Below are 18,660 nucleotides of genomic sequence, written 5' to 3'. Positions count from 1 at the left end.
CTCCTCAGCTATTGGTTCATAGTTCATGTGTTTCCATTCATTTGGCTATTTGTCCCTGTCCTTTATCCAACCTTGGTCTCAACAGTTCTTGCTCATACAAACCCTCCTTTTTCTCACCAGTTGGACTCCTGGAGCTCCATCTGGGGCCTGGCCATGGATCTCTGCATCCAGTTCTCTCAGTCATTGCATGGGGTTTCTAGCACGACAATTAGGGTGTTTGGCCATCCTATCACCATAGCAGGTCAGTTAGGGCTGTCTCTCAACCATTGCCAGTAGTCTATTGTGGGAGTATCTTTGTGGATTTCTGTGGGTCTCTCTTTTTTTTTCTCTGTGTATGACATGGGCACATGCATGTGTGGGAGTACATGTGCACATGTGCGCATGAGCATATAGAGGTCTGGGATCAGACTCAGGTATCAGTCCTTGGGTGTCATCCATTTTGAATGTCTCTGGCCTAGAACCTACCAGTCAGAGCAGGCTGGCTGACCAGAGAGTCCTAGGCATCTGCCTGTCTCTGCTTCTCCAGTGACAGGTTGCAGGTGCTTACCACCATTCCCTACTGCTCTGTTTGGAAGCAATTGTTGTTAATTCTTTGAAATTTTTTAAAAATAATTTTATTTTATAATTAATTTAATTTTATGCATAAACCACAGATTCCCCTATCCTCCTCCTCCCATGCCCCAGCCTTCCCCCACCCTTGCCCCCCGGCCTATCTGCCCCCCATTCCCACCTCCTCCAGGACAAGGTCTCCCCTGGGGAGTCAGCCCAACCTGGTAGATTCAGTTGAGGTATTTTAATTATCTTCGCTCCTTCTGGCTACCTCCTTCAACCTTTTTAACATGAGCTCTAGGGCTTGAACCCAGGTCCTTTTGCTTGCATAGCAAGCCCTTTCTCAACTGAGTCATGTCCATAGCTCCGTATCTCACTTTTCAAAGGCTGAATATGTACATATGAGTCATATTTCTTTATCCATTTATCTGATGACCACACCTAGGTCAGTTCTATTTTTTAGCTATTATATACAATGTTGCAGTGAACATTGGAATAGACACATTTCTTTGACATATTGATTTTTAATTCCTTTGGATATGTGCCCAGAAATGGTATTGTTAGATCATGTGCTAATTCTATTTTCAGTTTTCCATACTGTTTTCTGTAATTATCGTATTAATTTATATTCCCACCACCAACACATAAGGATTCCCTGTTCTCCACTCTCCTGCCAATTTATCAAAGTCATTCTAGCAGATATGATTATTAACTCATTGTGGCTTAATTTCTGTTTCCTCAATGATTTGGTATGAACAGTTCCTTATACCTGATACACATTAGTATTTTTTTATTGGATCATTTGTTTGCCAGTTAATTAATTAATTGGATTCCTTACCCATTTGAAACATTTACCTATCAACAAATATTTGGCTTGCAAATGTTCCCTCATAATCCATAGGTTGTGTCCATACTCTATTAATTGTTCCATTGCTATGTAGAAGTTTTTAGTTTTGTGCAATCCAATTTCTTTATTTATTTTCTTTTGTTCTCTGAATTTTGATTATCATGCAAGAAACCAGACCAATTTTATAGAGTAATATCTTATGTTTTCTTCTAGTGGTTCTATAGTTTAGAGTCTTATGCTTAGTAAATATTTATACCACTCTGGGTTGATTTTTATATATGGTGCAAGGTAAGGTAAGTTTATTCTGTGGGTACCAAATTGCATCAATGTTATTGAAAACATATTTCTTTTTTGTAGTATGTTCATGCTACTTTTGTCAAAATTCAACTACATAAAATTGTACATTTATTTCTCAGCTGTCTGTCCTGTTTAATTAATCAATGTATTTGTTATGCAGTAATTGAATGTGGTGGAGGAGTTTTTCAACAATGTTTTCCACTGTGTATCCTTTGATATTAGCTAACCTTGACTAAACCAGATTAAAAACATAACAATGGCTATGAACTACATACTAGTTGGGTGTCTTAACTCCTAGCTCTATTTTTCACTTCCCTAGGAAACATCAGGTTGTGTGTTTCCTTAATTATTTTATTAGATAGTAATCTGAAGGCTGATCCTTCTTGATCTGGAATTGCTTTTCTCTCCAAGAACTGTCTCACACTCTCATTTGATGACCAACTCTCTCCAAATCAACCTCTATAGCACATGGCACCTGACTTTGTCACCTCCACTTCCTGTTCTATAAAATGAAGTTAATGGAGTATCTTTGATATTTCTAAACCCTTGAAATAATGAAGGTCAAGATCCTGGTAATAGAGTGTACTGTCCCTCTCCTAATGCTTAAGCAGAACTTAACCAAACATGTCTCAAAATCCCAAGTTAAAGTTGATTAATATTGCTAAGCCAGCATCAGCTTCTACTTTGAAGGTAGTGCTGTGGGATGTTCTGTATGCTGTGAATCTATGTTGCTCTGATTGGGTGATAAATAAAATGCTGATTGGCTAGTAACCAGGCAGGAAATATAGGTGGGATAAACAGATAAGGAGGATTCTGGGAAGAGGAAGGCTGAGTCAGGAGACACCAGCCTGCCATCCAGGGAGCAGCATATAATAGCACACAAATAAAGCCTCAGAACATGTGGCAACATATAGATTAACAGAAGTGTAAGAGCTAGCCAGTGATAGACCTGAGCTAATGGCCAAGCAGTTTTAAATAATATAAGTCTCTGTGTGTTTACTTGGATCTGAGCAGCTACAAACCAGGCAGACCACAGAAAAACTTTCAGCTACAAGGTAGAACTGAGACGATGTCAGTGGTCATCTAGGTATCAAAGCCTCTCTTACCAATACCCAGTTGCTCATGGTTTCTCAATTGGCAGCTGAGATGATCATACCATCAGTATGATGAGCGGCAAGGTTTAGTGCCAAATTCAGTAACACCTCAATGCTTTTTAGTCACTCTATCCCCCTCATGATACACAGAGTATACAATACTGGGACAAGGCATGGGAAGTAGTTGATGCTAAGATGCCCCATGCAGTTCTTTTCCCCAGAAGCCTTTGACCTCTGGTCTGTTTTTAACTAGCAACATCCGAGATAAGTTGATTTGCTTCATTGTTGACTTTAGTGGTATATAATGCTCCCAGCATTGTCCATTGTAAGCTACAGCATTCTTTGTCTTATCAGCTGGCTTGTAGAACTGCTGAGAATCTCTGTTATGAAACTGCTGAGAATCTGTTATGAACCAGGCCATAGGACACCACAATCACCAATGGTTCATAAACCAAAGTCTATGTTTATATGGTAAGAGAGAAGTGATATCCATGACAATAATGAAACAGGAGTTCACCTTGATCCAGTTAGAGGAGGTGTGATAAGGGAGACAAAAATAGCTGTTGTTCTTCTTGCTCAATCACCCTATTTTGGGGGTGCCTGGACCACAGATGCCCAATAATGACATCACCTCCTTTTTTTAAAGTCAAAAACAACAAAGGCCTCACGGGTCAATGTGACTTTCAAAAATGCAAACTAAGACCTCATTCTCAGATTTTACTTTTTCCCCTTCAGCACTGACTTAGTAATGTGTTGCAGCAACAGAGGGTAAGTAAAAATAAGCGAGCGAGTGAGAGCAAGAAAGAGAGAGAGGGAAGGATGGATTTCAAAGGACAGGCCTAGCAAAATAAAGGTAACTTAAAATACTTTAATAAATGTGCTGGTTAGTTTTATGTCAACTTGACCCAAGCTAGAGTTATCTGAGAGGAGGGAAGCTCAACTGATAAAAATTTCTCTAAAAGATTGGGCTGTCGGAGAGCAGGTTGGACATTGTCTTAATTAGTGATTGATGTGGGAGGGTCCAATCCATTGGCGCCACCCTTGGGCTGGTAGTCCTGGGTCCTATAAAAAAGCAGGCTGAGAAAGCCATAAGAAGCAAGCAAGTAAGCAGCAACCCTCCCGAGGTCTCTGCATCAGCTCCTGCCTCCAGGTTCCTGCCCTATTTGAGTTCCTTCCATGACTGCCTTTGATGATGAACTGTGATATAGAAATGTAAGCAAAATAAACCCTTTCCTCCCCAAGTGGCTTTTGGTCATGGTTTTCCATCACAGCAATAGAAGCTTTATCTAAGATAAATGAGTATTGAGTAAACAGCATCAGAAATAGTCAATATTATATGAAAACCCTCCATCATAAAGTCATCCAGATGCTTTCTGGACATCTAGGGATTGTGTCTACCTGGAGGATAGACAAATAAAAGTTAAAACATAAAACATGGTAGGAAAAGAAATATAGCTTTAAAATCCAGTTCTAGCACTATTAGTATAAATGTGGCCTATCTAAACTTAGTCTCTACATCTTTACGATAGAGATGATTTATTCTACTGCACATGGTGAGGATTAAGTGGAATAACATGAAAAGTTTATAAATGGGAATAACAGTATAGGTCATGAGAAGGCAGGGTATAGTTTGCAAGTCCATAGCATTCCCCTGTACCAAGTCAATACATGGCATTATCAGTTCTCCTGGCTGGCAAAATTAGGCTTTTTCTTCCTGCTTAAGTAGGGTACAGAGTTGGTGAGATGTACAGAACTCAACCCATTATGGAGTTAGTATGTCATATTAACACAGTCCCACAAACCTGAGAGACAAAAGCAAGAACCACTATGTGACATTCAGCTTAATTCCTGTCCCTCTTTATTGTTCCCCATAAGCCAAACTATTTTTGAAGACTTGATTTAAGTAAAGCGTTACATGTCGTTACATAAAATACAATGGAGAATGTGATTCAGCCCTTAGCTTCGAAGAAAATGGGATAAAGAACTAACTGTATGCCTTATAACAAAATTGGAAAATTAAAATGTCCTCAGCAAAGTAAAGGTAGATGTCAGATTCTGCTAAAAATGACTTAATAGTGGGCCAGTGAGGTGGCTCAGCGAGGGGTAAAGGCACTAATGGACAAGGCTGATGATGCTCAGCTCCTTCCCCAGGACCCACATGAGGGAAGGAGAGAACTTGCTGCCAAATGTTGTCCTCTGAACTAGGCGTGCATGTTCCCATGTGCAGCCACTCACCTACCTGAGTAAATAAAAAAATTTCAAAAGTTAAATTAAAAAATGAAGATGCCTTAATAGAACGTCAGATTTTTTTAAGGCATTCAAACCCAAAATTATTGACCTTCTACAAATAGCCAACATATAAGTCTGAGCTTATTAATCTTCCCATCACCCTGATCTAATTAATCCTGAATGCCTCACCTTCCTGCCTACTATCTTCACACAAGCTACCATTTCTCAAAAAGAAGACATCGAATTCAAAACAGAAGACACGTTCAGGAAAGCCACAGTGAAGAGAAGGAAGAAGCAATTGTGATAAACAGGATGGCTGGATGATGCATTGTTTTTATTCTTCACAGTTTATCACCTGCCTTCGTCCCAACAAAGAGACTTTTGTTTCTTTCATGGTTTTTCAGCTCCTTCCTTACATAAGGAAGATTTACAGGGCTTTTTCTTGTCTGGCAATATTCTCCTTGCAAACCAAAAGAAATTATAAATATTCTTCCATGTGTTCCATAGGCATGATTGTGCTATCCAAGACACATGGACACCAAGACAAAACCTTTCAGCCTGATGGCATCTCCATTGCTCCACTGAGGACACACAGCCCTCCTGTGTCCTCATATAGAGCCGGTGTAAATTTGAAGCAGGCAGTGAGGTGTTCTTTGCAATCTTTTGTCACAATGTGTATCTGTTATTAACAAGAAATACAGCATAGCAGAGGGAAATGGAGCAAATAGGAAAAAGAGCTCGCTCTCATCCTATATATCCAGAGGGTCTGCTGGGAGGAAAATGTTCCTTCCCTTGGCTGGTAGAGTAGCCAGGCCTAGAAACTTGTCCCTTCTCTCTGGAATATGGACTTTCACTTTTCTCATTTTGCTTTCTGCCTTCAATTCCTGTCCTTTTCATCCATTTCTACTCTGAAGGGAGGGGAGGGAAATATTTACATAATACAAACTGGACCCAAATGTCAGTTCTCCACTTACAACATCTTCAGTACTGCTTACATGGAAAGTCAGCCATTCTATTTCCACTCCCTGCCCCAAATCATCTATCACATCTTCATATGCATATTATTTCAGTTCAGTTGAATTGTCTGTAGTTTCCTGCACCAGCCAAGTCTTAAATGAACTTCCTTAATAATCCACCTGGAAAATACCTAGAGTCAGCTGAAATTCTACCTGAGAAACTATCCCTAAACACTTACCTTAACCACTCTTAACCATACAGGCTAGTTAACTTCCTTTGTGTTCACATGACACCATGTATAACTCCAGGATAACAGTTTTCATTCTGCAATATAATTATTGGCCAATTTACTGGCTTCTCTGATACATTGACAGCATAATCCACACTCCTTGCTAAATGTGTGATACACAGGAAGAGCTGGCACTCTTCCTGTTAAACCAAGCAGCACAATAATTAAGGAAGTTTTTTTTTATTATATAAATACAATGCAATATACTAGCAAGAGGACTCAAACTATTGATTATTAACCCAAACTACAAATGCCACTTCTCATAGCTTATTCTTATGTATGCTTTAAAAGAGTCCCTTTGCCTCCGCATTGTAAACTGCATCATATCTGTATTATATGTCTTACTACCCTTTGCACTTAATGGTAACTAGTACGATCTATGCCTGCAGTTTATCACTGAGTATGTCAGCTTATGAGTAATATCCGCCAATGTCAAGGAAATTAAAGCTGAAAGTGAGTGTATCCTACAGTTAAGCTGGTATAACACAGAGAAAGAGTAAGATAATCCAAAACAATCACAAGGACAGAGTCTCTTGAGATAAGCAGGAGAGTTTTGTATTACAAAAAGGAAAGTTTATAGCACTATAGGAGTAATTTAAAACTCATATTACTGACCATGCTTTTATAAAGGGGAATGTCAAGGTACTTTGATGTGTTTTCTCCCCCAGTATGTATACATTTGGTGGACAATTTGTAATAACCAGAGAGTTTAATTTCTCCTTTATGTAACTGTCAAAAACTATTCCTCCCCCTTGGCATACTTTTTGTGGTTGGAATGTGCAATATTCCCCCATAGGTGTAGATGTTTGAGCACTTGGCCCTGAGTTGGTGGAGGTTTTGGAAAGTTGAAGAATCCTTGGGAAATGGATCATCCCTGGAGGAAGTGGGTTATTGGGAACAAGCTTAAGGTTTCTTAACTTGTCCCAAAGTCCCTTCCACTCTCTGCTTCCTGACTAAAGATGAGATGCAATGAAACCAGCCCTTAGTGCCCTGCCAGTGTCCTTCCCTGCCATGATGAACTGTACTACTTCTTAAACTGTGAACCACATTAAACTCCCCTTCCATAAGAAGCTTTCATCTGGCATTTTGCCGTGGCAATGAGAAAAGTTACTAATACAGATAGGTACCTTAAGATGATTTGCCACATACAGAGTCCCCAATGAAAGACTCCAAGCTAGCATTTAGAAATTCAAAAGCCATGTACTCAGTATATTGAAGAACAGTAAACTTGAGCGTAATATATAGCTTTCTCACTTAACCTATTAAATTTAGTCTAAAGGAGCTTTATCCACTTCAGACTATCTCATGCTGTATTTTGAATCTTCCTCCTGCTTGTCCTCTGCTCACAGAATATGTCAGGATCCCTTTTTTGACAACTGAACATCGTGCCTAAAATGACAACATTACCACAAAGTGCTACCTGCTTTAAAACTGAATGATGTTACAAAGCATTCTTGAAGTTCAAAGCATATGTTCTTTTTCACAAGTTGTAATATATACTGGGACATAGTTCAATTTGCTGTGAAGAGATGAAGAGAAAATAACTGCATCTAATCAAACGGCATTATTAGTTATGTCCCCCCAGAGGTAGACACTAGTGTGTCTACCCACTTAGTATATAACAAGGAAGTCACAGCAAAGGAAATGATCCCAGAGATAAAACATTACTTTTTTAAAAACTACCTTTGCCTTCACTACTTCTAACAATTTGGTCTGATTGCAGATTTTGCAGCGGCTATCTGAGGCTTTGTGCCCTGCTTGCCTTAAGACAGCTAAAATGCTCTGTTCCTCCCTTGCTATTCTGAGTCAAAGCAGCCTGACCCAACAGGAATGACAAGCCATTACTGACTTTGCAAGGTGTCTCTTTGAATGACAGAAGCAGCGGCTTCTGCCTGCAGATATTCAGGGGCATCTCCCAATCTCCCAGGCAGGTGGTTTTTTGTAGGGTATTCAGGATAAAACCAACAGATCCTCTTCTTCCCCAAGAGTGTTTTTTTCTGCTTAGATCACACAATAGAAAATTAAAGTGCTCAACCAAAATTCCCGATAGGAAATATAAATCTCTGTAATGTTTTAATGACATGATTATCTCCCACATGCCTAAAATATTTCTTTTAAAATGAGCTGAGAGAAAATGATATGGCCATTCACAAGGTCCAAGCACTTGAATGTCCCACTCTAGAAAACGACCTTCCTGACCTAGAGAGTAATAAATTAAGAACTCAAGTAGTCTTTTCTTCCTTTTCAAAGTTCTTCCTCTATCTGTGCTGAATAAATTAAAAGGAACCAGACCCCCCATGACAAATATTGAGAGAAACATTAATCATTTCCGGAATCGATCCTGTTGGGAGATAGTCATAGTATAAAATGCTTAAAACCTCTTTGGTTCTACCCAGAATGGAGTAATGTTCTTATCGCCATGATATATCATTTTACAATTATTTTCATTGTGTACTTTTCAGATTTCTGTCACCCTTTTGGAAGAACACTGGCTTCAGCCCCCTCCCCAACAATGGCTGTTCTCTAAGAGGTCTGACAGCTAGAAGCCCTCTAACATAACAATACCAAGGGTCACACAGGGCATCTTTCACTCCAAAGTGGTACAAGAGCCTTCTCTACCTTGCAGGTCAGCTTTGGTCAACGCAACTTTGTTAGCAAAAGAACAGAAAAAGCGAAAACAATAACCAGAGGTTAGTTAGAGTTGAGTCAACTGGGTAACATCACAGAAACAAAGATGCAGTCTGCATAGCCAACATCACTCAGACAGACACTTGAAATGCTCAACAAGGTCACCAGAGACAGCACAGACAAGGGGATGCGCAGACCAGGGCAGAGCAGGCCTCCTGGGAGCCAAGTCAGCAGAGCTGGGACAGGGAAACAGTGAACTTGACAAAGCACAAGCAATGGGCAAGAAGAGTCTTCCCACACATACACAGCCAACCCCAAGACAGACAGCCGGGAGAGAAAGGCAGTGTGTGGCCAGACTGAAAGACAAATGTGCACATTCAAAGCCCACAAAAATACTTTGGAACATTTAGGAGTTGAGCGCGGGCGACTCTCGATCACCCCAATCCCTTGCACCCTTGAAAATGCCACCAAGGAATATGGCACCAGAGTTTTGCATTTCTATCCAGGCGACCCACTGGGGACACCAAAATGCTGTTGTTGTTCAATTTGTAGGAATATAACCAAATGTTTGTGGGCAAAAAAGGCACCAAGTGTATGTCCTTTTTATTGATTCATGCTAGTTCCAGAATGAAGCACATAATGTTTTCTCCCAGATGTTTACCTTCTACACAGCTGGAACATCCCCTCTGCTCAACAAACCTTAGCTTCTATGGCTAAATGAATCTCAACATGGGAAAAGGTGTTTACAAGCCAAGTGTTAATTTAGGCACTGTTTAAAAAAATAATCCTTGCCCCTAATAAGAAGCCAAAAGTCACAGCTAGACTTTGGCTAGAAATCAGACAATTTCTAAGTTAGAGTTATAAAATCAAAGCCTACCTCAAGATCATTCTTACAAACAAAACAACAAACAAAAAAAAACCCTGAGAACCAAAGAATACCAAGTTCCTAAATTTGAAAATAATTTCTAACTTTTTTTTATTTCTTACACAAATTTTTGGTGGATCAAATAATGGGAAAATAATACATTTATTCCTTAGGGATATAAAAGATTTTAAAATATCAATGCCACTGACTTTTGTAAGAACATATGCCATACAGTAGTCTGTCTAGCCTACATATATAAAAACACAACCATATATTCACCATCTTAAGTAGATTCAGGTCAAGGTTTTTGGTAATGACATCCCATCCCCAATTTGGTTACTGTTCTCTATGAAGAAATGGCATGCTCTCTTTCCCATACATCCCATGTGCCTTGTACTCTAAGACAGTCTTAGGAGTCACACACTGTGTGCAAGAGACTCATGGGAATGGAATCTTTTGTAGTCTCTCGAAGGTTTCAGGCCCCGTTTCCTTCCCTCCTACCTTTCACAGTATTATTTCCACAAAACCCTAAAAAGCCTCCCAAGATCATCTCAGGGGCCTTATCCACAAAGCTGCAAACTACCAATGATAGTAATTTATGCCTTAACCTACTTTTTGGCTATTTTTCCTGGCCACTTAAGCTAATTATCAAGTCATTTGTGTACAATAAACAAGGACCATCTTCCCTCGCTTGGTACTCATCCTCCACTTCATCCCAACCAGTAGGGAAGTCTTAATGCTCGGTGGGCAACCATCATAATTATCTCCATGGCAATAGAGTGCATGTGATTAGGCCCATGGGCTTTGCCATAGATGGATGGGAGAGCCATCAAGTCGCAGTATCCGGCTTTGAACAATCATGGTACTTAGAGAAAGGCTGGAGTCCACCGTAATGCATGTGGTGGATCTCACAAGCTGACGCTGAGCTTCAGGGAAGCCAGGGGACAGTTCTCCCAATGTGATGGGTAATTTCCTTCTGCTAGCATTCTCGCTGTTTCTCCTAAAGCTCTCTTGAGTAGGGAGGGCTCAGCCCTTCCTTCTCTCTTTACATTTTGTAAAAGTTAATTTTAACCTCTTTTTATTCCAGTACTGTAGCTTCATTTCTTTATAACCTCAGGTCTGACCTTGTATAGAGCTGTGCTTCCAATACAGCAGCCAGATACACACGTGACAACAGAGCTTCAAATGTGCGTTTTGTGAACTTAGATGCTGCTACAAATATAAATTACTCAAGCTTCTTAAGATTTAATATAATCAAAAGGATAAGAAATATCCATTAATCACTTTATTACACACACTGAAATGCTGTTTAGGATATATTGGGTTAAATAAGATAAGATATAAAATGTAAACTAATTTCCTGTTACTTTACACATTTTAAAATATAACTATTGGGAAATTTTAATTCTATATATGACTTACACTACATTTCTTACTTTCTTTTTATTTTTTTTCATGTGTGTGGTATGAGCACATGTACGGATACTCTGGGTATGCAACCACATGTGTAGAGGGGCCAGAGGCTGGTGTCAGGAATCTCCTTCAATGACTGTGTGCCTTGTCTATTGAGGCCATCTCTCACCTGGACCCAGAGCTTGCTGATTCAGCTAATGTACCTGGTCAGCTTGCTCCAGGGATCCCATTTCTGTCTCCTATGCTCTGAGGTTATGGATGAGCTGCCACATATACCCAGCATTTATGTGGGTGCTAGGGATCTGAAGTCTGTTCCTCATGCTTACACAGCATGTACAAGCATGCCTTGCTAAGACATCCCCCCTACCCCTTCTACTTCATTTCTATTGGGCAATACAACCCGAGGATTAAATGGATTCTTCCCAAATTTTCAACCGGAAAAACCTAAGTCATAATTAAAAACATTGCTATGTAAATAGTACCTTGTCCTTTCTTTGAAAAAACTTCAATTGTGCGTGCACGTGTGTGCACGTATGTGAGTGCAGTGTCTGTGGATGTAAGAGGAAAGCGTTGGATCCTTGGGTTTAGTGTTACAGGTGGCAGTGAGCACCTTATCTCGGTGCTAGGAACTGAACTTACATCCCGTGTAAGAGCAGGATTGCTTTTAACTCCTTCGCCATCTCTCTAGCTCTGTCTTGTGCTTTTTAATATATAATTTCATACTTTAATTTAACTTGATATAGTACATTCTGGAATAAGCTCAGCTCCTGTCATCCCAAACCTTCTAAAGTAAGATTCTTAGTTGAATGCCAAACACTTCATTTTTTTCTTGCATTTTCCTTTAACATCTGAAGAACTATGAATAGACCAGTAAGTCCAAAAAATTTTTGAGCTGAGTGAAATTGTGCAGCATTTTCAGGAAAACACAAAATGGCTGCTTCAAGTGCCTTTTGATTCTTAACCTCTTGCCCAACACACACACACACACACACACACACACACACACACACACACACACACACACACCATATTTATGGTCATTCGAATTAAAATTGTATTATTGGATGAAGGAAAACTGGAAGCAGATCACAAGGGTGACCCTTCTAATACTAGTCCAACACAGACAACCAACTCAGGCAAAGGGAAACATCTTTTTTAGCACAGGTTAGCCTGAGAAGCATTTGCAAAATTCTGCTTTAAAAGAATGAGTTAACTCAAATGGAAGCTGCTTTAAAAGTAGTGTTCATGAAGTTGAACACAGGAAATAAATGAACAGTTTTGACATGGAAAATGGAAAACAGATGCAAGAAAACACAATGCGTTGCACAAAGGACCATAAGACTCAGCCAGTGGGAAGAATAAGTAGATCTTGATGACTGTTAGGCAACTCCTCTGCCAGTAGATGACCTGCAGTCACTTCTCCAGCCAATTGAAGGCAGTAGTAAGCCCAGAATGTGTTCACTGCTGCCCTCTGCTGGCTCAAGCTAAGTTGTTCTTACAGTCATCACAGCTCTGGAAAGACTAGTTCTTTTCAGTGTCTACAGAAACAGGCTGAGCATGGTTTGTTGTGCAGCGTGGGTAGACATGCAGTGCTATTATGTGTCTCACATGAGATAATGTTCAGGAACAGTAATCCCACATTTATCCAGTACCCACTATGTATCAGGCACTTTGTATCTTTCCGATTTAGTCATATTACTTTTGAAGGTGCCTATTATTGTCCCATTTCACAAAGAAAGAAAAGATAGACCTAAATGGTTAAGTAAATTACCAAATGTCACCTGGACCTTAATCCAGGGCTTCCTCATGAGGGTGCTAAGGATATTCCTCTACAGCACACTGGGGACTGACAAGCAGAGCCTGATCCAGTAAGTACTCAATAAATATTAGTTTCCTTCCATCATCGTGACATTCTGACATCATTTCTCTGTCTCCCAATGGATTTGCATTAATAATCAAGCTATTGTTAGCCAAAATAGGAAGCATTTTATAGATGGTGATATCAATCTGGACTCTTTGCTTTGTCCTTTACCATTATTAAAATAGAAATAGAAATCTCTAGTGCCCTTTCAGCCACTATGAAAATAAAGGCACAAATTGGGAGAAGCCTGATGCCCATGACAAGGAAGGTACTTCACTGCTGAGTATGTGAACCTAGAAGGACATCTGCCAGCATACCTTGTTAGAGCTCATGGCACATGTCTGGCATACTCAGGACACTGATTAGGATGCACTGTTGGATGGTGAATGAGAATGACAAAGAATGGGTAAACTGAGGAAAGAGGCACTGGCAGAGCAGCAAGGAGGCTTGATGCTTGTGACAAGGCTGTGCCTTTGAAAGAAGAGAGGTTCTACCTTCACAGCCCCGCTCGATCTGCCCACTCCTGTGGAGAGCATCGTTGATGAGATCAGGCAGGCGCCCATTCAAGTCTACAGAGGCCAGGCAGCCCTGAAATCCATCCCGGGAGGCCACAAGTTTTGGGAGGTTGCTGTACATGCCCTGAGCTAAGCCAGCCATGTAGAGATCACCTAGAAAAGAAAGCACAAAATAAAAGAGACCAAGTAGAGAAAGGATGTGGTAGCCATGTCCACAAATGCTTAACACCTTAGACTATTCTTTAGATGATGATAACACAACCATGGGGTGTATGGGTCAGTTAAAGTAAGAATAATTACCAGACTCTCTAAATTACTAATATCAAAAACCCAAATATTTCTTCTAGGTCATTCATTTGTGTTCAAAATCTCAGAGTTGGAATCACCATATCAACTGTATGAAGTAGACTCCTAGTTAAAAGAAGTAAAACTTAACCACATTTTTCAACAAAACAACCATATGTTGAGCAGTTTTTATGTATTTATTAGAAATAGTATGTTGAGAGTTTTACATACATCCCATCAGAGGTCTAACAACCCATAATGAGAGTACCAACTACTATCCTTCTCTTGTTTTATGTATCAACATACAGTACTCAATATGGCTGAGGCATTGTTACCAATGTCACCCAGGCAAAAATGAGTTAGCTGATTCAGAACCCCCACACACCCCCATTACATTTTGACATAGCCCTGACTTATCACCTCATCTTTCAGACCCCCAAAACACATTCCTAATATTATCAAAGATCACAAAGCATTTTGAGGCATGTTCTGCATAGAAACTGGGTAAGTGACTTTATGGTATAAATCAACACCTTTCCAATATGTACATATGTGTGGAACAAAACATATGGCTGGAACTCTTAACCTGGAGTTTCCCTGTGGAAACAACTTTTCTGTTTAAAGATGGGCTGTCAAATACAAACTTCTGTATAAGAATTACCTTTCAAATCCAGATTTTTGGCACCATTGATGACCTGAGTGACTACCTTGGTATCCACTTTCAAGCTGTGGGTATTACTGTTGTCCCGAGTGATGACTACATTGTGCCACTGGTTGTCATTCAGGGGGCGGTCACTGTTGCCTTTGATCACATTGGGACCATTACCAAGATCAAACACATAGTGTATATACCTATGAGAAGGGGGGGAAAACACAATCACTTCAGGTACCATGAAGTGGTTCAGTGGCAATCACATATATATCCAAAACAAGGGGTTTCAAATCTCCCAGGCTAATCCAGCATAGCACAGCAATTAAATACACTTATAAGAACTGTCAGTAGTTATGGGATCATACTTCATTTCAATTCCATATTCACAGACTGATAGACTCTTCTTTCATTGATTTTTTTTAAAGTCAAGACTTTACAATATAGCACAGGTTAGCCTGGAACTCACAATCTTCCTTCCAATGACTCTAGTGTTAGAATTATGGACATGTACCTGCACCCAGCCCAAAGTCTACTTCTTTAATGATTCATAGGAAGATATAGATCTAAGAAGTGGTACAGTTAAGACCCTACAAAATACAAAAGAACAACAATAATAAAATTTAATCAATATTGGTCAATGTGTTGTTTCTTTGCTTGAGACAAGGTCTTATGAAGCCCACCAAATTTGCTATCTAGCTGAGATTGGACAAGTCTCAGGATAGTTTATCGTGCACACCTGATCTGACCTCAGTCAGGAAGTGAAGTAGTAATTCAACCTAAGTTATTTGCCTAACTTGTGACCTCAGTCAGCTGGTGAGAATGCCATCTCACAGAGACAAGATCCTCTTGTCCCTATCATAGCACTGCTGGATTTACAGGCATGTGAGATCACACCCACCTAGTATATGCAGTGCTAGGATTGAACCCAGAACCTTGGGCATGCTGGGCAAGCACTCTATTAAAACAGCTACATCCCCAGTTCTGTCTTTGTTCCTATTTCCCTACTTTACAATATATTATAGCAGAACAGGGCAGAGAAAGAGAGGTTTAAAAATTAGAGTCTTAACTTCTGCAATGTCCCTAAATTCAGGAATTCAATTTCATGGTTTTGGGTATTAGGAGACTGTGTCCATACTCTCCCCTTAAAATAAAAATTGTAATGCTAATAGTAGGGTTGAAAAATAAGTAGGTTTCATTTCTTACTACATATCTGTTGATTACAATTAGTAATACCCAAAAGATGTGTATAATACACCATAGCCACAGTTTATATGAATAAGCTTATCGCAAAATAGTTTCAAAGGTGCTGCAGATATCACTCTGTATGCTATGAATGTGTTGCTCTGATTGGTCAATAAATAAAGTGCTGATTGGCCAGTAGCCAGGCAGAAAGTATAGGCGGGACGAGCAGAGAAGAGAATTCTGGGAAGAGAAAGGTTGAGTCAGGAGTCACCAGCCAGACACAGAGGAAGCAAGATGTAAAAGTACCAGTAAGCCACAAGCTAGTGGCAACTTATAGATTAATAGAAATGGGTTAATTTAAGATAAGAACTAGATAGCAAGAAGCCTGCCATGGCCATACAGTTTATAAGTAATGTAAGTCTTTGTGTGTTTACTTGGGTCTGAGCAGCTGCAGGAGCTGGGTGGACACAGGAAAACCAGCTACACAAAGAACTGTATGTATTTCATAATTAAAAGATTTATAATATCAACTTAGTAGAATTCCATTAAATAATCTCAAGAGTCCCTGTCCTTTCCAGCCCTAGTCATTTGTAGATCTTTATTATCAAGGAGGGTACTAACAAGAACAGAGGTTGGGGAGTAAAATGGACAGTGTTCTTCACAGCCATAGTTTACATGATATTTCAGTAAATATAGCCAACATCAACTAAGTGATTTCTGCTACTTACCCCTTGACCAGCTCAACTGCAATAAAATCATTGCCATCACCACTATTGAAGAGAATGAAGCCATCAGCTGAAGTGGTCTTGAACTGGAAAAAGAGGTGCATGGATGTGTAAGCCTGGAGGGTGGCAAGGGTCAGGTAGCTGCTCTTGGTCTTGAAAGTGACAGGGTCAGCAATGATGTTCCTCAGTCCAAAACGAGCCTTCAGTTCACAGTAGTCAATGTCCCCATTTTTACACAAATCAATGTAGAGCAAGCCATTGAACATGAGGCTCTGAAGATGACCAATGAAACTGGAAGGGACCACAGAGATATAACGCTTCTCAGTCATGATACCAGTTTCAATATTATGGAACTCCAGGCGGGTGTGGTCTCCCACCATCGTACCTGTAAAATCAGAAATGAGGTAGAAATGGAAAAAGTTACTCTGGTTTTTCACAGCTACCTTACTCCATCTTACAGGAGAAACATGTTTCTAAGTTTCTGAGTTCTGTTCCAGAAAACAAAATACTTGCCATAGTTCATAACGCACACCTGACCTGACCTGAACTTTGTCAGGAAGTGAAGTAGTAGCTCAACCCAAGTCGTTCTCCTGACTGGTGATCTCAGTCAGCTGCAGAGAATACCATCTCATAGAAAGAAAACTGGGAGCTTACTGAGAACCCAAGGTAAAGGACATCACCATTCATCTTCTTCATTCAAGAAACAACTCAGGCGGCAGAGGCAGGCAGATCCCTGAGTTTGAGACCAGCTTGGTTTACATAATGAGTTCCAGGAAAGCCAGGGTTACACAGAGAAGCCCTGTCTCAGAAAAAAACAAAAAACAAAAATAAAACAGTGTGTGTGTTTGTAATATATATATATATATATATATATATATATATATATATATATATATATATGCCACATATATGGTGTATGTATACATATACATATGGAACATATATGTGGTGTGTGTGTGTGTATGTTTGTGTGTGTGCAGTAACAGTTAATGAAAAAGAGGCCATGAATCTGAAGAAAAGCAGGGAAGGGTAAATGGGAAGGCTTAGGGAAAGGAAAGGGAAGACAGAAGTGTTATAATTCCGCTTTAGTCTCAAAAATAAAAATGTAAAAACAAAAATGAAGGTTCAAGAGAAAGGAGCTGAGATAAATGCTCTTGGGGTCAAAGTTTTATTAGGAGATTTGTTAATTCCACAGACAGCATGGGAGGGGTCCCACGTGAGTCATCAGTTCAATCAGACAAAGTGGCCTTCTCCTTAAAGCTTTCCAAGGGACGAGAGAAGGTCCTAGACTGCATAGTTAATACATATTTTATAGCATGTGCTGTGGTCAGGTCATCCTTGATTCTTGGACAATGAGGAAAGGGAGGAAGACTGCAGGGTCATCACAGTTGCTCCTTCCAGCTCCTCTCAGTGTGAGGATAGCCAGGCTGCAGGGTGTGTGACCTGATCTGTGAGACCTATGACTCTTGATGCAACAAAGCTCATGTGGCTGATTTACAGACCCATTCTTAAGAGCACCCAATTGATAACCATGCAAGCTGGCTGTATGACACTCTGTTGCAGAACATTTGATGGAACAGCAAAGGAAATCACATTGCAAGCCAGCCTTGTTAAGGAATAAGAAAAAAGTTTGGAGTTGCTGGAGGCCATGTAGCCACCGGAGGGCACTGAACTGACTGGAAGAGACACCAACCACTAAGACTTAGAGAAAATAGAGGAAAATAAAGATCGTTTTGGTGTCTGAAACTAACCACAGAAAATCTGGACTTTTATAAACTACGTCAGGCTTCATTTCACACTCAGTGCTCCTCTGGGGTAAATTTCTGACATTTGTTGTCAAGGGTGGTCCAGTTGATTGAGAGCAACAGGCATAAACTTTTCATGACTTTTGTGTGGCTAGGGTTAGCACAGTGATGATGAATAAAGAGGGCTTAAAATAAACACAGAGATGGAAATTGTAAAAACAAAATCAAGGAAAACATTATGAGTATGGCTGAAGTTGAATTTGGCTTCCTCAACATGTCTATAGAAAATTCATGCAAAGCTGTAACAAAACTGTGTTCTCACCCTTGAACTCCCTCCTGATAACCCTCTTCTATAGTGCAGCCACCTTCTAGTTTAAGAAACTCCACTTTCAAGGCACTCCTAGAATCCCTTTACTTACTTTTGTATAACTTTCCAGAAGACAGGGAGGTGATATAAACTAAAAGACTAAGGAAGTTTACAAGGGAAATTGTGTGCTCATTGTCCAACCCATTAAAATAACTATTTC

General features: G+C 39.9%; 1 protein-coding gene across 15 annotated transcripts in view; it reads right to left on the bottom strand.

Annotated features, from left to right (window-relative positions):
* Nrxn3 (neurexin 3) overlaps positions 1–18,660 on the bottom strand; it is a 1,618,850-nt gene that overhangs the window by 825,587 nt on the left and 774,603 nt on the right. For 9 of the 15 annotated variants that reach the window (XR_013044430.1, XR_013044431.1, XM_076551152.1 and 6 more), the window contains 4 exons: positions 16,392–16,773; positions 14,491–14,681; positions 13,524–13,697; positions 8,882–8,908 (listed from right to left, as the gene is read on the bottom strand). Coding sequence is in view for 12 of the 15 variants with exons in the window: in XM_076551152.1 (XP_076407267.1) it covers positions 8,882–8,908; positions 13,524–13,697; positions 14,491–14,681; positions 16,392–16,773 (774 nt within the window). In the remaining 3 variants the exon portion in view is untranslated. The remainder of the gene's footprint in view (positions 1–8,881; positions 8,909–13,523; positions 13,698–14,490; positions 14,682–16,391; positions 16,774–18,660) is intronic. The other 6 variants (XR_013044432.1, XM_006994757.4, XM_076551157.1 and 3 more) reach the window with 1 other exon arrangement.

The sequence above is a fragment of the Peromyscus maniculatus genome, chromosome 14, assembly GCF_049852395.1.
Source record: "Peromyscus maniculatus bairdii isolate BWxNUB_F1_BW_parent chromosome 14, HU_Pman_BW_mat_3.1, whole genome shotgun sequence".
In the NCBI taxonomy this organism is placed as follows: domain Eukaryota; kingdom Metazoa; phylum Chordata; class Mammalia; order Rodentia; family Cricetidae; genus Peromyscus; species Peromyscus maniculatus.
This window is presented reverse-complemented; position numbering and strand designations above follow the sequence as displayed.